Source organism: Vicugna pacos, chromosome 11 (assembly GCF_048564905.1).
Source record: "Vicugna pacos chromosome 11, VicPac4, whole genome shotgun sequence".
NCBI lineage: Eukaryota > Metazoa > Chordata > Mammalia > Artiodactyla > Camelidae > Vicugna > Vicugna pacos.
In genome coordinates, this window is record NC_132997.1 from 44,329,893 (window position 1) to 44,348,658 (window position 18,766).

At 38.6% G+C, this 18,766-nt stretch overlaps 1 protein-coding gene across 2 annotated transcripts in view; it reads right to left on the reverse strand.

Moving 5' to 3' along the window:
* Window positions 1–18,766, reverse strand: part of SFTPD (surfactant protein D) — a 91,020-nt gene that overhangs the window by 71,724 nt on the left and 530 nt on the right. For both annotated transcript variants that reach the window (XR_004191892.2, XM_072971222.1), the window contains exon 2: window positions 17,050–17,149. Coding sequence is in view for 1 of the 2 variants with exons in the window: in XM_072971222.1 (XP_072827323.1) it covers window positions 17,050–17,077 (28 nt within the window). In the remaining variant the exon portion in view is untranslated. The remainder of the gene's footprint in view (window positions 1–17,049; window positions 17,150–18,766) is intronic.

Below are 18,766 nucleotides of genomic sequence, written 5' to 3' on the forward strand. Positions count from 1 at the left end.
ATTGACATTTCAATTAAAAAAAAAAAAAAGCCCAAGTGGCCTTGGACAAGAACTCATGCAGTTCCCTAGCAGCAAACATTCTCTCTCTCTAGGTGTTCACTGGGCTCTTTTGTTCTGGAACCAGTTCTAAAGACAACAATGTTTTATGGAATTTACTTATCTTGTTATATCCCACAATGCACTTCCATATGTAGGAGAGGATTCTGTACTTAAGCCTGGCTCAGCATTATCACTGACTTCCCTCCTGACCTTGAGTAAGACATGAAAAACAAAGGCAGCCTTTCCTGGGGCTACACATGTGAGTATGGCGGTCATGCAGTACCCACTTCCAAAATCCCAGTCACCCCCAGTCTGCAGTGGCCCTTCTGTACATGCAAACCTAGGCCTTTCAAAATCTCCCTCAACCTGTTTACAACCCTCTGCATTTAGACAGAACTGGCTCCCAGCTGTTCGCTAAACATGCTAAATTCTCCCCACAACTTCTCTATTTTATTCAAGCTGTCACACTAGAATGACTTCATGGCTCAATGTATTCTAAATTATGTTCTAAGACTCATTTTTTCCAAAGGCTACATATAAACAACCAAGAGACTGAGTCATAACTTGACTGTATTTTATATGTGACCCTAAGTGTTTAACACCGTAAGTCTCCATTTTTTTTATCTTCCCTAAAATGAGGATGATTATACATGCGGACCACAGTCACTAGGGCTTTGTGGGAGGTGGAAATGATAAAATGCTTTTCTGGACAATCCACCTTAAGAAGCCATGGTTGCTGTAGGGCAGCTGGAGTCATGCAGTACAGGCAACAACGTCTGGGAGCCTTTTGTCATCTGCTCACTCCTGAAACTGCACCCCGCTCCCACCATCTCCAAGTTCAGGACTGCCTTAGGCCTTTAGTAGTACTGGAGCTAGAAGGATTTCTGATCCACTCGTGATGACTGTTTAAAGCAAAACTCTGTGCACAGTGAACTTGACACCTCCAAACATGCTCTCATTTTCTCACAACTCCAGAGATAGTTACAAAAGGCTGAGTTGCAAGAGTCAATTTATCAAAGGTTATAGGGCCAATTAGAAGGTTGATCTCGTGAGAACCCAACTGAAAACCAAGTGCTCACTTCCTCTAGTCTAGCAGAGTCCTATGGTCCTCCCCCAAGTCGCTTGCTTCCTGATCACATCATGAGCACTTCCTCTAAGCACATGAAGCCCAATTCAATTCAGCGTAGTTTGAACAGCCATATCGGTTATAACTTCCTGTTATAAATCTATCCCTCTGAGAAGTATGGAAGACTAAAAAAATAATTAAAAAGCAGTTTGACCTTGAGAAATCAAAGTAGTCATAAATCTAGAAATGTAAAGAAAATATAAGAATGTTTTGGAAAACATAGGCAAAACATTATCTGACATACATTTCAAAAATTTTCTCCTAGAAGAAATAAAAGCAAGAATAAACAAATGGGACCTAATGAAACTTACAAGCTTCTGCAGAGCAAAGGAAACCAGAAATAAAACAAGAAGAAAACCTACGGAATGGGAGAAAATTTTTGCAAGTGAAACCGACAAAGGCTTGATCTCCAAAATATATAAGCAGCTCATACGACTCAATAAGAAAAAAATAAACAATCCAATCCAAAAATGGGCAGAAGACCTAAACAAGCAATTCTCCAAGGAAGACATACAAATGATCAAAAAGCACATGAAAAAATGTTCAATATCACTAATTATCAGAGAAATGCAAATCAAAACTACGATGAGGTATCACCTCACACCAGTCAGGATGGCCGTCATTCAAAAATCCAAAAATGACAAATGCTGGAGAGGCTGTGGAGAAAGGGGAACCCTCCTACACTGCTGGTGGGAATGCAGTTTGGTGCAGCCACTATGGAAAACAGTGTGGAGATTCCTCAAAAGACTAGGAATAGACTTACCATATGACCCAGGAATCCCACTCCTGGGCTTGTATCCAGAAGGAAATCTACTTCAGGATGACACCTGCACTCCAATGTTCATAGCAGCACTATTTACAATAGCCAAAACATGGAAACAGCCTAAATGTCCATCAACAGGTGACTGGATAAAGAAGATGTGGTATATTTATACAATGGAATACTACTCAGCCATAAAAATCAACAACATAACGACATTTGCAGCAACATGGGTGCTCCTAGAGAATGTCATTCTAAGTGAAGTAAGCCAGAAAGAGAAAGAAAAATACCATATGAGATCGCTCATATGTGGAATCTAAAGACTCATGGACAGAGAATACAGACTTGTGGTTACCAGGGGGGTAGAGGGTGGGAAGGGATAGACTGGGATTTCAAAATTGTAGAATAGATAAACAAGATTACACTGTATAGCACAGGGAAATATACACAAAATTTTATGATAAATCAGAGAAAAAAATATGACAATGAGTGTGTATATGTCCATGAATGACTGAAAAATTGTGCTGAACACTGGAATTTGACACGACATTGTAAAATGATTATAAATCAATAAAAAATGTTAAAAAAAAAAAGAATGTTTAAGTACTGGACCACTTTCAATCCTTTCCTGATCATCACCTTATTCAGATTTTCTACTTATTTGTATAAAAATTATAGAAGATAACTTGAGACAAATGAAAGTGAAAAACACAAAACACCAAAACTTATTTTCCTTGAAATGTTGTCATACAGAAAATTTTTATAACATGGTAACAACATTACTTACATACTACTTGCCTATACTTTTATCCTCCAAAACTACTCTTGCATTTCCTTATTTTCACTAAGATCATTTCTTCCTATTGTCAAGAACCCAATAAATTTAATGATCGACAAATAATTATAGAACAAAGAGAAATATGGAAATTCTTAATTGTGTCTCTATTAAAAGTAAAACTCTAAATTTCCATGCAGCTATTACCAGTCATTTCCAAAAACAATCATATCAGAGTTCCCCAGACAAATGGTTAGGAAGCACCTACTACATCTGTGAGGTGTTGTGCCAAGTGGTGGGACACTATCAACGCCAAGTGCTTCGCCCTGCACTTCAGACTTGTGTATCCGACTCTTTACTTTCTAGTTCTTCTGGGAGATCTAACTGGTATACTAAACTTAGCGTGTTCAGAGTGAAACTCCTAATGCCTCTGGATAAAATGACTCCATCTCCAGGCCTCCTCATCTTAAACGTAAGTCCAGTCTTCCATTTGCTTAAGACAAAATTTTGGAGCCCTCTTTATTGGATATGCAGGGAGAGATCAGCAAAATATCAGCTCCACCTTCAGAATAATGAAGGTCTTCCCAGTTCCCTGTACTTCCACAGCCAGCACCCTAGTCCAAAACATGACTTTCCCTAACACAGTTAGTTATAACAGATTCTTAACTGGTTTCTGCTTCCAGATTTGCCTCACATGGTCTATTTTAATAAAACCCATACATAACATATTTATACCCACATTGAGATGAACAAGAAAAGTGACTGGATGTCAACACTTCATTCTATATGATAAAAATGCTATTAAACTTTCCTAATTCTTTACATTTTCCCTATTGTCTATAAAAAGACATACGAATGCAAAATTTTCACTCTTTCACTTACATCAACTACACACACTTCACAATGTACTTGTTCAGCCAGTTCTTTCTGAGCAGTAAGACCAGAGCAGAGATTCTCTTCAAATGTCTGATTGGGGATGCAATTCTTGGTAAACATATGCCTTTCTCCCTTTCATCTTCATTTTGTTCCTTTTATTATCACTACCTTCAATTTGGGATCGTGAAAAATATACAAATGGAAAGAGAAAAGCATTGGGGAATACTGGCAGTATCTAAAAAAGATAAGACTTCACTGGCTGACAATTTGTAAGAGACGTTTTTAAAGTGGGATCCTACCTAATACCTATTTATAATAGGACTAATAATGAGTTAAAGACTTATCTTTAAAATTATGATGAGAAAATGAGGTTTCTGACATCCAGGATAGTGAAGGATTTCTTTAGTCTAACATAAAGTCACACATTATAAAGGAAAAGAGTGATAAAAAAATGCTCCGCCTCCCTTGTAATTGAAGAAATAAAAATAAACCAGCTCACATCTGTTTGGTAACCAAAAATGTAAATGTCTGAGGGTGAAGTGGGAGGAAAAATGATAAAGATTAAAGAAAATAGGAAACCAGCATCAGGGCTAGAACAAGCATCAATTGTTAAAACCACTTTGGAATAATTTTATTATATATAAAGTGTAGCATACCTTTCAACACAGCAATCAAATAAATGGCACTGAAAACAGGAAAGTTTGGTAGTTGAGTTTACATGCATGCATGGTTGAAAAAAAATAACAAAAAACAGGATTCAACTATATGCTGTCTACAAGAGACTCACTTTATATCTAAGGACAGTCATAGGCTGAAAGTAAAAAGATGGAAAAAGAAGATCCATGTAAATGGTAACCAAAAGAGAGCAAAGGTGGCTCTACTACAACAAAATATACTTTAAGTCAAAAACTGTTACAATAGACAGTCAAAAACTATTATAATAGACAAAGAAGGACATGATATAATGATAGAAGGTTGAATTCACCAAGAGGATACAACAATTTTAAATACTTACTCACCAAATCTTAGAGCTTCCAAATATATGAAGCAAATACTGACAAGAACTGAAGGGAGAAATTGAGGTGGGAAGCCCCATTAAAAAAAAAGACCTGCAGGACCCCCAGGCAGGGCCACTACTATCCTGCTGGCACCATCCGGTTCCCTGGCCTAGAGGCTCTAGCTCACTTTTTGCCTCTGGAAAGGCTTACTTCTAGGAAAGTGGAATTTACCCCTAAAATTCTATTGGTTCCCTGAGCTCACTCCTGATTGGTTATTTCCTTCACTCCTGATTGGTCCATTTCCCTAACTTCTGATTGGTCCATCTGTAGTACTTTATTTGCATGGAGTTCACTCCTAATTGGTTCTTTCTCTCTCTCCTGATTAGGAACAAGGTTTGTAGAAATGGACCAATTAGTCAACTTTTGTTATACCTTATTTGCATATGATCTTGCAAAGTGTAAACTGGCAACCTGTAAAAGCCTGTGTAAACCTACAGACAGGGTCCAGAGATTGGAGTGTTAACTCCTCTGGGCCCACTGGCGTAATAAACCTGAGTTCTCCAACTCTCCGAGTGCTGCTTGGATCCAGGTTGCTGTCACAACTGAGCTGTAACACGTTTTTCTACAACAAAATAAGCAACAATACTAGGAGACAAGCCCCACTTTCAATCATGTATTAAACACATACACACAGAAGATCAATAAGGAAATACAAGACTTGAATACCACTATAGACTAATTGAACATGAGACATATACAAAACACTCCATCTAACAGAAGAATAAACATTCTTCTCAAGTGCATATCAGCAGATCACATGTTAGGCCACAAAACAAATCTTAAATTCAAGACTACCAAAATTAAGCAAAGTATATTTTCCAGTCACAATGGAATGAAACTAGCAATCAGTAACAGAAGGAAAATTAGAAAATCCACAAATCTATGGAAATGAACACACTTTTAAGGAAGTCAAATGGGTCAAAGAAGTTATAAGGGAAATTAGAAAATACCTTGAGTTAAATGGAAATGAGTAAGAATTATGAGATACAGTGAGAACAATACTAAGAGAAAGGTTTGTTAGTTGTAAATAAGTACATTTAAAAAAATCTTTCAATCCCCAGTAACTTCATTACAAAATACATTGAATAAACAAAGCGAATTACCTACCCTGGTCAAAATCTTAAGACAAGAAACTTTATAGCCCAAGAGATTAGAAAAAGGACAAACTAAACCTTAACTTAGAAGATAAATGGATATAAAGATTAGAGCAGAGAGAGATAAGCAAAATAGAGAATTGAAAATAACTAAAAAGATCAACAAAACTAATATAGTCTTCCCTCAGTATACACAGGGGTTTGGTTCCAGGAGCCCATGCATTTACCCAAATCTGAGGATGTTCAAGTCCCTAATATAAAATAGTGTAGAAAAGTCAGCACTATATATCCATGGGTTTCACATGATGCAAAGCCCACAAATACGGAGGACTGTATATTTACTGAAAAAAAATCCACACATAAGTGGACCTACACAGTTCAAACTTGTGTTGTTCAAATGTTAAATGTAGTTATTCTTTCTAAGGTAAAAATGGACAAATCCTTGACTAGATTAACTAAAAAAAGATTCAAACAAAAATCAGAAATGAAAGCATTACAGTTAATGTCATAGAAATAAATGATTACAAGTGAATGCTATGAACAACTGCACACCAACCAATTGGATAACCTACAAGAATGGAAAAATTTTTCTGGAAACATAAACCTACCAAGACTGAATCATGAAGAGAAGAAAATCTGAACAGATTAACAACAAGTAAGGAGACTGAGTCAGTAATCAAAAACTTCCCACTATAGAGATACAGTCATCAAAACAGCACGGTATTGGTACAAAAACAGACATACGGATCAATGGTACAGAATAGAGCCCAGAAATAAACCCACAGACTTTTGGTCAATTAATCTTTGACAAAGGAGGCAAGAACATACAATGGAGTAAAGATAGTCTCTTCAGCAAATGGTGTTAGGAAAACTGGACAGCAGCATATAAATCAATGAAGCTAGAACACTCACACCATATACAAAAATAAACTCAAAATGGCTTAAAGATTTAAATATGTAAGCATATAAAACTCTTAGAAGAAAACATAGGCAAAACAATCTGACATAAATCTCAGCAATGTTCTCCTAGGGCAATCTACCCAGGCAATAGAAACAAAAGCAAAAATTAACAAATGGGACCTAATTAAACTTAAGCTTTTGCACAGCAAAGGAAACCAGTAACAGAACGAAAAGACAGCCTATGGAATGGGAGAAAATATTTGCAAAAGATGAAACTGATAAGGGCTTAATTTCCAGAATATATAAACAGCTCATACAACTTAATAACAAAAAACCAAAACAACCCAGTCCAAAAATGGGCAGAAGACCCAAACAAACATTTCTCCAATGAAGACATATGAATGGCCAATAGGCACATGAAAAAAATGCTCAATATAGCTAATAGCAGAGAAATGCAAATCAAAACTACAATGAAGTATTACATCACACCAGTCAGAATGGCCATCATTCAAAAGTACACAAACAGGGGGGATGGTATAGCTCAGTGGTAGAGTGCATGCTTAGCATGCATGAGGACCTGAGTTCAATCCCCAGGACCTCCATTAAAGATAAATAAATAAACCTAATTACCTCCCCCCTAAACAAGTTTAAAAAATTTTTTCTTTTAAAGCACGCAAACAATAAATGCTGGAGAGGGTGTGCAGAAAAGGGAACCCTCCTACACTGCTGATGGGAATGTAGTTTGGTGCAGCCATTGTGGAAAACAGTATGGAGATTCCTCAAAAAAACTAAAAATAGACTTACCATGTGATCCAGCATTCCTACTCCTGGGCATGTATCTAGAGGGAACCTTAATTCAAAAAGCTACATGCATCCCAATGTTCATAGCAGCACTATTTACAATAGCCAAGACACTGAAACAACCTAAATATCCATTGACAGATGACTGGATAAAGAAGTTGTGGTATATTTATACAATGGAATAATACTCAGCCATAAAAAATGAAATGCTATTTGCAGCAACATGGATATATCTGGAGATTATCATTCTAAGTGAAGTAAGCCAGAAAAAGAAAGAAAAATACCATGATATCACTTAAATGTGGAATCTTAAAAAAAGGAAAGACAAATCTATTTATAAAATAGAAACAGACCCTCAGACATAGAAAACACTTATGTTTACCGGGAGGGTAAGAAGATGGGAAAGGATAAATTGGGAGTTTCGAGATTTGCAGATACTAACTACTATATATAAAATTGATAAACAACAAATTTATATTGTATGGCACTATATTCAATATCTATATTCATATCAGTATCTTGTAGAACTATATTCAGTATCTTGTAGTAACTTATGGTAAAAAATATGAAAATGAATATATGCATGTTCATGTGTGACTGAAGCATTCTGCTCTACACCAGAAATTGACACAACATTGTAAACAGACTATACTTCAATTAAAATATATATATATATATTTTATATATATATGAATATATATATATATATATATATTCACAAAGAAAAAACCTCCCAATAAAGAAAATCCCAGTACCTGATGGCTTCACTGGTGGAGATTTCTACCAAACATTTTAAGAATTAATACCCATTCTTCTCAACCTCTAAGCAGAGAACACTTCCAAACTCATTTTATGAAGCCAACATTACTCTGATACCAAAGCCAGACAAAATAATAATAATTTATAGATATACTTATATTCTATATACACATATACAAGAAAACTACAGAACAATACCCCTGATGAAAGGCAATGCAAAATCCTTAATACTACAAGGATTAATAGAAACCAAATTCAACAACACTTTCAAGGGTTTTTACAACATGACCAACCTGGAATGCAAGGACAGTTTCATATACCGCCCCCCTAAAAGTGTAATATACCACATTAACAGAATGAACAAAAATGGTATCATCATCTCCACTGATGCAGAAAAATCAACTGACAAATGTCAACACTCAATTTATGATTAAAAAAAACACTCAACAAACTAGGGACAGAAGGAAACTTCCTCCCACATAATAAAAGCAATATATGAAAAACCCACAACAAAGATAATAGTTAACAGTGAAAGACTGAAAGCTTTTCCTCTAAGACCAGGAACAAGGCAAGGATGCCTGCTTTCACCACTTTTATACACACACACACACACACACACACATACACACAGTATAGAACTAATTAACAAATTCAGCAAAATGGCAAAGTTACAGGATACAAAATCAACACACACAAAAATTAGTTGTATTTTTATATACTAACAATGAACAATTCAAAAAGGGAAATTTTTTAAAAATCCCATTTATAATAGCATCAAAAGAATACAATTGTTATGAATAAACCTAACCAAGGAGGTAAAAGACCTATGCTTGAAAATTACACAACACTGCTGAATGAAATCAAAAAAGACAGAAATAAATATAGATATCCATGTTCATGGACTGGAAGACTAAATACTATTAGGATGTCCATACTACCAAAGTGACCTACAGAGTTAATGCACTCCCTACCAAAACCCCAGTGGCAGTTTTGACAGAAATAGAAAAATTCCTCCTAAAATTCATTTGGAATCTCAAGGACCCTGAGTAACCAAAAAAACATTGAAAAAGAAGAATTTGGAGATCTTGTACTTTAGATTTCAAAATATTACAGAGCTATAGAGAACAGAACAGGTTGGTGCTGGCATAAAGACAGGCGTATAGACCAGTGGAACAGAATAGGTCCTATACAGGTAATTGTGACACTCAGAGCAAACAATTTATGGGAGAGCACTCTGTCTCCAAGGGGTGAGATGACGTGCTCACAGTCACAAGAAGACAGAAAAAGTTTGCCAGAGAGAGACGGATTTTTACAAAACTGGGGATTCCTCCCCGAATTAACTTCTGACCCTTTCTGTTGATTGTGGGATTGGGCTCAGCACAGACCAGATTAACAACATCCCCTGAAGGTCCATTAGCCTCCAGTTTGTGCAGAGATCACTCCTTACTGTCCTCGATTCCTAATCTTCATTGAGGAAACATTCAAGGGGAATGGAAGGAAATTACGATCATTTGTGTTTGAGACATGCCTTGACCACTGTCTAGATTTTTTTTCCCCATATAGTAACTAATCTGATCTTCACACACCAGCAGGTTGAAGTATCTGAATATTACTATAGCTTGTCAGCTGTTCTCACTGGGCAGTTCCCTCACTGCAGACTGTGAGACCCCACATCCGAAACTCTGCTTGCAAGGTGAAGAGGAGCCCTTCATGAAGTGGTTTGAATTTGGAAATTCCAGGGAAATTTTTCTCCTTAATCTCTGCCTTGGGATTATTTCAGATCAGGTTTGGGAAGCCTGGCTCTTTTTCTGCCTTACTGAGCTGATATGAATAGAGACTCAGGCTTGAAAAGCTCTAGATTATCTCTGAACTTCACAGAATATAAAATCATTTGTGAACCAGAGGAAAAAAAAAATCCCAGGGCCACTTCAATTCTGTGATAGCTCTCTTGGTTTGGGGAATTTTTTTTAACTTTTTAATCCTGTTAACCTTTAAACGAACATGAAATTAAGAGACAAGATCAAGATAATGAACTTGATGATCCTATCACTCAACTCTGATAAATGGCAACACATGGCTGATTTCACATCATCCACCCACTCATTCCAATCATCTCGTTGAAAACCACGCCCCCCCTAATTCTGAAGTGAACCCTAGACATATCATTTCACTCAAAAATACTTCCACAGAGAAAGACAAATATCATATATCACTTACACGTGGAATCGAAAAAACAGGATACAAACGAACTCTTTTACAAAACACAAAGTCACAGCCAGAAAACAAACTTACGGTTACCATAGAGGAAAGGCAAGATGGGGAATAAATTGTTGAGGCTTTGCAGATGTAAACTACTATATATATAATAGGTAAACAACAAAATCCTGCTGTATAACACAGGGAACTATATTCAATATATTATAGATCAACAACAAGGTCCTGCTGTATAGCACAGGGAACCATATACTGTAATAACCTATAATGGAAAAGAATCTGAAAAAGTATATATATATATACACACACACATATGACTGAATCACTTTATTGTACATCAGAAACACGACATCGTAAATCAACTATACTTCAACTAAAAAAATTACATCTCTAAAAATATAGAAATCTTTCTTAACCAGCTCCATACTATTGAATATTTATTTAGGTTGGTTCTACTTTGTCTTTTTTCCCCCAGTTTTATTGAGCTATGATTGACAAGAAATCCTTTTTAATATAACTAAAAGTTCAGTTTTAAATACCTCAGCCTCTTAGAATGTGCTGTAACCCAACTTCACTGTATAAAAAGCACAGATGATTGCATTAGTAACACGAGCCTATACCCCTGCACTTAAAAAAAAAAAAAACCCAGAAAATTTATTTTCTCACAGTTCTGGAGGTTAAAAGTACAAAGTCAAGGTATCAGCAGGGCTGGCGTTTTCTGAGGCTGCTGCTGGGTTTGCAGATAGCTGCCTTGTCCCTGCACGTTTAAAAGATGGAAGCTCAGACCCCTGCAAAACACTAGTACCTCAGGTAGGTTACCTCCCACCAAAGACACTCACCATTGGAAGCCACGCTGAAATCTCTGGTCCAGGGTCCTTCGGAGTGATGGAGTGATAAAGTGATGAGCGGCGAGCCCTGGAGCAGCACTGATATACCCCTGGAGGTGCCCGCCCTAGACATGGCTCCGCCCTAGACACGCCTCTTAATCACTTCACCTTATCCACCTTTTCAAAACCCAGCTTCTGTTCATGGAGGACCAACTGAATCTAATTTTCTTATTTAACCCCCAAAATACCCTTATAAAGTAGCTACTATTTTATCCGCACTTAGACTTGAGAACACTGGGGGTCAGAGAGGTTTAGACCGGAGTTAGCCTGTGACCAAGACAATGTTACCTCAGACCTTATGCTTGTCACTATCACCCTAATATGTTACAGACTACAGACTGTGTGAAGACAGCCTTGGTAGGCTCACAGATGATCCACATTTCCTGATACATCATTGACTAAGGGATACTGAGATTGGAAGCAGAGAGGCCAGAGACTAGTATCGAGTAAGGATTAATGGACACTAGATCATTTGCTAATTCATCTTATCCTTAAAACAGTCTTTGAGATAATCCAACCCTCCATTTTACAGCTGAAGAAACTGCAAGCCAATGGGGTTTTCTTCCCAAATGTGCAGAAGGTTATTTTATACACTAGGCATGGAAAACACAACATATGCTTGACAGCTGTTTCAGATTTATTCATCTGAATTCAGAAGGATCCACAGGATCCCCCTTTCTATTTCAACAAATTGCTATACATTTAGGCAGCAAGCCCAAAGAATAGATCTTTCCTACATTACGTTACTTAAATGTCGTAGCAGCCCTGTGTGGATATACAGTACTTGTACCCATTATACATAGGAGGACACCAAAGCACAGAGATACTCATTAATTTGGCTAAAGTGAAACTCTAAGAGGAAGAGTCCTAGAGGAACAAAAAACAGGTGAAAGTAAGGCTTTTAAATTATTAGCAAGTCAGTAGCTGAGATGGAGGCGGAGGGAGAGCCCATGCTCTGACTTGATTCCAGCAGTTGATGCCTCACCAAAGTGAAGAAAAAGCACAGGGAACAGACTTGACGGGCAGATGAAATCATGGGAGGTCACGTCAGTGTGCTATGACTATAGCTGGGTCCTCTGCTGCAAGTGTTGGAGGAGTCTGGAGACCAAGACAGCAGAGCAAACCAAAACAAGGTTGGACCTAACTTGATTTCTCTGGCTTTGTTTTTTTTTTTCCCCCCAATAACTCAAAGTTCAGATCAGCTGTTTTTGGTTTTATTTTTTTCTCAGTATTTTGGATTCACACTCGGCGGCGACCTTTCATGTGCCTCCTCCGTGAAGCTGCTTCTAGAAAACATCTTTACCAGACGCCTTCGCTTCCTTGCTTTACACTTTTTTCTCAACTCCATTCAGTCCTGCCTCTGCTCCCCTTCTATCATTTAGGTGTCACTGGCAAAAGCCAACAAATCAGCCCCCTCAAATCCCCAACCTTGTGGTTACTCCTCCGCCCTGAGTCATCCAACATTGCTGGCCAAACTTTTTTTTTTAATTCCTAAACTCTTTTACTTTGTTTCTTTATATTAACCTTCGCTTCAAGGGATATCTACTGGGACCTTTATACTTTTTAAAAATATCTCATGATAGGAAGATCCCAAAGTATACCAGGTCCTGTGTATTGAGCCCTATGTTACAGCTGCGAACAGCACGAATGCAGTCTCTGTTACGGAAACGACAGGCCAGCCAAGAAACAAGCACCACTCGGAGGGTTGGAGTACCCAGATTTATTACGCCGGCGGGCTCAGAGGGGCTTCCGCTCTGAAGCTCTGAGCACCTCCAAGACAAGTGCATGAGGTTTTATAGGGTTAATTACAAGCTTGGGGTATTCGGCCAATAGGCATGGAACAGCTTTAGCAGCATCATTATCACAAAAGTAGAGGCAGGGAGGAAGCAAACCAACATTTCAAGGCCAGATATGTCTCTCTCTGAAAATCCAGCTGGCTAGCAAAAAAAAAAAAAAAAACATGAGCAGGGAATCAGCAAACTGACACTTATTAACTTAAGATTTATAAGTTAGCCCAGCCGGCCTTTCCTTCACATTTCTACTCTCGGAAAATCAACATTCAGGTGAAATTTTAAAAGTACTTAACTACCAATTATCACCTGCAAGGAAAAGTCAGAACTTTCTAGAATGCTTAACAGGGAGTGACCCTGACACTGCTTCTATCTCAGCCTCACCTTTGAGACTCCGTGGCCTCCTGCAAACTCTTAGCTCCAACCAGGCTAGACCACGTCCAGGTACTGAGATACCCTCTACCCTCCTGGTCTATACATCTGCTACAAAGAAGAGTGCCGGGTGACTTTAGAAGAAAGTAATCACAAGCAAGTTGATCGACATGGCAACCTGACTAAAGCGATCATCTTGTGACCCTAGGGGGCCTTCCTGGGGCAGGCCCTTCCCCCATATCTTCTGCTGTAGCTCCTCTCTGAAGCACCTAATAGTATCTTACGAACATTTCCTGAGTTGTTTCACAGATGTGAAAACCCCCACCACCACCAAATGGAAGATGTTAACTACTTGATGACCATGAGCAGGTAGCCCCCAGGCCTCCTGGAGCCTAAGGACTGATAATGTTAACCCCTGTGACACCACCCTGTGACTTCACCACCAGAGAACTGTGCACCAGCTGGTCACAGACCCTGCGACCTCCCCTCCCTCACCTGGCCTTGAAAAATGCCTTGCTGAAACCCTTCCAGGAATTTGGGGCTTTAGAGCAGGAGCCACCCGCCCTCCTAGTATTGGTGCCTTCACAATAAACGTTGCATTTTCCTTCACCACAACTCCATGTCAGTTGATTGGCTTTACCCTTCTTTCAATTTCACATTGTTCCCTCTTGCAACAACAAATTGCTCCTAATTCCCTGGACACAGAATGCTATTCAAATTTCCATACATTTGTTTATACTGCTCCCCTCCGCACACACCCCGCCCCCCGCCACGATCCTGGGAAAGTGTAGGAGGGTTGCTGTATCAGCATAGCTCATCCCACTCCACAGCCATCTGAGCAGAGCTTGCCTGGGGGACTATTACCTCTGTACCACATGATACTGCATTATTTGTGTATTTGTATTGGGGGGAGGGGAGAGTTTAAAACATTTTTTTCCAAATAGACAACCAATCATCCTAAAATAATAAATGGTTCTTTCACTCCTCCTTACTTTGAAATGTCACATAAGGCGAGCAGAATTTGTCACCCTAAAATACGCCACCTTGGAATGAGGACTATTTTGTGCTAAAGGCAACAGAAACTCAGAAGATTCAGAAAAAGCTCTTTTCCTCCCCCTCAACTGCCTGAATCCACATTGGCACGGGGACCTGTACCAGAAGAGAGCTATTACTGGAGATACCTTTTTACCTAAGAAACCTATTTGTATAACAGGGCAATCTTTGTTTTCCAAACATCCCCTCTGCCTTCCACTGAATGGCTTTCCTCCCCTTTGTATTCCCAAACCCCCATCCCTTTCCTCAGCTCCAGATGTTATGTAAGCTTCAATTACCTGGCTGCCCTTTGAGTCCTCATATCTTTATGGGGCTTCTATATATTTGTAATTTTCTTTGCTTTCTCATCCTGTTAATCTTGTTACCAATCCCCAAGGGGGTCTGCGACACTTCATTGGGTCCCTTCTTTGCCCAGAGTCGCAAATGCCAATCAAACCAGGTTTGGATTAGCAGAGCAAAAACATTCCTTGATGGAAGAATGGAGAAGGGAGGGCTCATGCTCTAAAAACACCTTCTCCCTGAAGGGAGGGGAGTAAGGGAATTTTCAGGAGTAGGAGGCAACATGTCAGCAAGGCTCTATGAAAGGGGCAGAGATTTCTAGTGGCAGCCCAGCGTGGCTGGAGCATGCACAGTCTTCCACGCTTCTTTGCACATGGCATGAACTGTGCCTGGCAGAGTACAAATCCCCCCTTAAGGCAGAGATCCCAGCATGATAATGAAGCAAATGTAACTTTCAGGCACTCTGAGTCTCATCTGTGCAGGCACGATCTTGTGATCAAGTCAGAGCTAGTTCAGAATAGTTGACCACTGCATAATCTCTCAAAGCACAGCTGTAAACATCTCTATCAAATACCAGGTGCTTTACAAACAAACACAGAGATAAATCAAGGCAAGGACCCTTTAGCTCTCAGGAGCTGGTGTGAGTGACAATCTGTTTTACATCAATTTAATTATTAGACCAGACAAAGAACCTAGTAGGAAAGAGAACAGAATATTTTTCTGCCTGCAGATGATCTTTATCATAAAATAAATGCTTGGGTGTGTGTCAGATCTATCTCTGGAGTATCATTTTCCATTGATTTATTTGATTTGCATGTCAAATATCAAATTTTTAAAATTATTATCGTTCTTTAAAGTTCTTGATACCTGGTAGACTAGACTAACTGGAAAAAAAGATAGTATCTTATTTTTGCTTTATTTTGCACATCCCAAACTGTCATTATGGTTGATTTTTTTTTTCATGTTTCTTGCCCATTCAAGTTTTCTTTTTAAAGGATTTTCAATTCATGTCCTTTACTCATTTGCCTACTATATATATATTGAAGAATTCCTTCTTCCATGTATTTCAGCTTTATTTATTGTGCCTTTCATAAGAATTAAGTCTTTAATTGAGATGCTCTTAAAGTTCTGATCTTTCCCTCTGTCTCTCTGACTTACAATTTTAATATTGCGTTAAGAAGTTTCTTTCCCCATTCTCTAAAATTGTACAACTCTTCTCCAGTATTTTCTTCACTGTTTTTAATGTTTAGGTCATTAATCCACCCAAAAGGGAGAGAGAGATAAAGTGTAAAGGGATGAGAGATTTGTCTGTCAACGCAGAGGGGATAGCAAGATGGGATACCTACAAGATAAAGAAATGAGCCCCTCCCATCACACGGGGAGAGGGTGAGTCAGATAGAAGAGAGAAAGCCCTTCTGAATCTCCAGCTGACATCTCCAGTTGACTGTGGATTGACATAAACTACTCACAACTGAGTGACGATCTCCTGATACCGTCTTCTGGACTCCTTCTGTGTGCATGAGGGGTTAACGGTAAGACCCATTGGTCTCTACTGTTCTTCCCTTCCATAATGAGGGAGGCACAGGAGACTTAAGTAACTTGCTGGGCTCAGAGAATGATGGTGGAAGATATGAAACTAAAACCTACCTTCCTCATAGCAACACTATTTACAATATCCAAGACAGAGAAGCAACCTAAATGTCAATTGACAGATAAATGGATAAAGAAGATGTGGCATACACACACACACACACACACACACATAGAAACACAACGGAATACTACTCAACCATTAAAAAAAGAATAAAATAATGCCATTTGCAGCAACATGGATGGATCTGGAGATGGTCATACTAAATGAAGTAAGCCAGAAAGAGAAAGAAAAATACCGTATGATATCACTTACATGTAGAATCTAAAAAAATGAGACAAATGTACTGATCTGAAGCAGAAGCAGACTCACAGACATAGAAAACAAACTGGTGGTTACCAGAGGTGGAAGGGAGGGGAGGAGGGATAAATTGGGAGTTCAGGATTTGCAAATACTAACTATTATATATAAAATAAATAAACAGCAAGGTTCTACTGAATAGTACAAGGAATTATATTGAATGCTTTGCAATAGCCCATAATGAAAAAGAATATGAAAATGAATATATAAGTATGTATAACTGAGTCACCGTGCTGTACACCAGAAATTAACACAATACTGTAAACTGACCATACTTCAAAAAAAAGTTTAAAGTACAAAATAAATAAAACTTACCTTCCAATAGTCCTTTGACCCAAGCCATTCTGCCTTTTCAACAACTTTTTTTCTAACATGAGTTACTTTTCCAGTAACTTCCTCACTGCAGATTTAACACCTGAAAAGAAATATAGAAACACATAGCTTAAAATTAGGGGATTTCTTGAACAGTTTGGTAAGGTAAAGGCTTGATCAGAACTGTACTTGAGGAAGATTACCCTGTTATTTGTAGGACAAATGTGATAAAGGAATTACTGAAGTGGTAAAACACACTTCATCTGGGAATGGCCCAGGGAGGCAGCACAAATTAAACTGTGATGTTATAACCGAGCAAGGGCTGTTGTATCTGCAGCAAATAAAGCCAAACTCTGGCAGCAAGTGTTTGCAGCAAAGTAAGGGTTTACTGCAGGGCACCAAGCAAGGGAGTGGGAGACAAGGCTCAGATCCACTCCAACTTGGTTTTTCGGTGAGGGGCTTTTTTGTTTGTTTTTTTAAGGGGAAGAACAAAAATGTTGGGGTTAATCATTACCTTGTGATATTTCTTAATCATACTTTCAGGGTATACTGCAGGTCAGCAACTGCACTGGCTAATGACTTGATCCTTGTGCGACTGAATGGTAGGCAACATTCTTGGTTTTACAGTCCGTTTCCTGTAAGTACCAACTCATTTCACCTACCCAAAATCTCTGAGGTAGGAACCAATATATCTCCACATCACAGAGAAATTAAGGCACAGATGGGTTAGGTAACTAAGCTTACAGAAGAAGTTAGTGGCAGAGCCAGGACTTAAGTCCAGATCATCAGTTCCACAGCCCCTGCTCATAACTGCTGTGTCATATGGTTTATTACATCTTTACTAATGAGGAGGAAGAGCATTATTTCTGTTGACCTGAAACAAAAGACTGCCAGATATTTCTCCAGGAAAAATGGTTATTCCAGGATCAGCAAAGAAATTGCAATTCTGGATCTGCAACCATGGTGAGTCACATGCAAGTCCCTCTGCCCCGCCTACACCCCCCCACCCCAATTCCCCACCCCCTCCACCCCCCATCTGCCAAGAGAACACTCTTAAGGAGAAGAAAAGTAAGTTAGGAGGGCTAAAGTAAACAAAAAGTACATGGGTTCCCTTTGACTGAGTCTTTGCCAAGAAAGAAGGCAAGTCTTCTCCCTATTGGCCTCTGCTACCCTCACAGGGTGTGGGAGTTCCCCCTTCCAGTCTCCCAAGTCTATTTAATTGAGGTTTCTTATTAATTTTTCACATTTCCCACGGAGCATAGCAAAGCTAAAGGAAGACTCACAGTTGTTAGAGGTGTGAATGAAAATACTGCAACCATATCAGTAAACAAAGAATGCTGAAACCAAGTCAGCAGCAGCTGCCGCCACCCCCCAGTGAGGACAGGCCTGCAGCCCAGCCTCTGCAGCTACTCACAATGGTGCACTCCGAGCAGACTCAGAATAATAAAGGACAAACTAATGGCCCTAGATAGCTAGATGCTTGTCAAAGGAATAAATTCAATGAGCCCAAATGTTTGCTTCCTCCCATACATAGAAAAGCACTAAATTCTTTAACTTGAGATGCCTGGTTTTCTCTAGATAATAAGTAATCTTTCTCACAGAGAAAAAAAAATGTGACAATGAATATATACATGTTCATGTACAACTGAAAAATTGTGCTCTACACTGGAATTTGACACATTGTAAAATCATTATAAATCAATAAAAAAAAGTAAAAAAA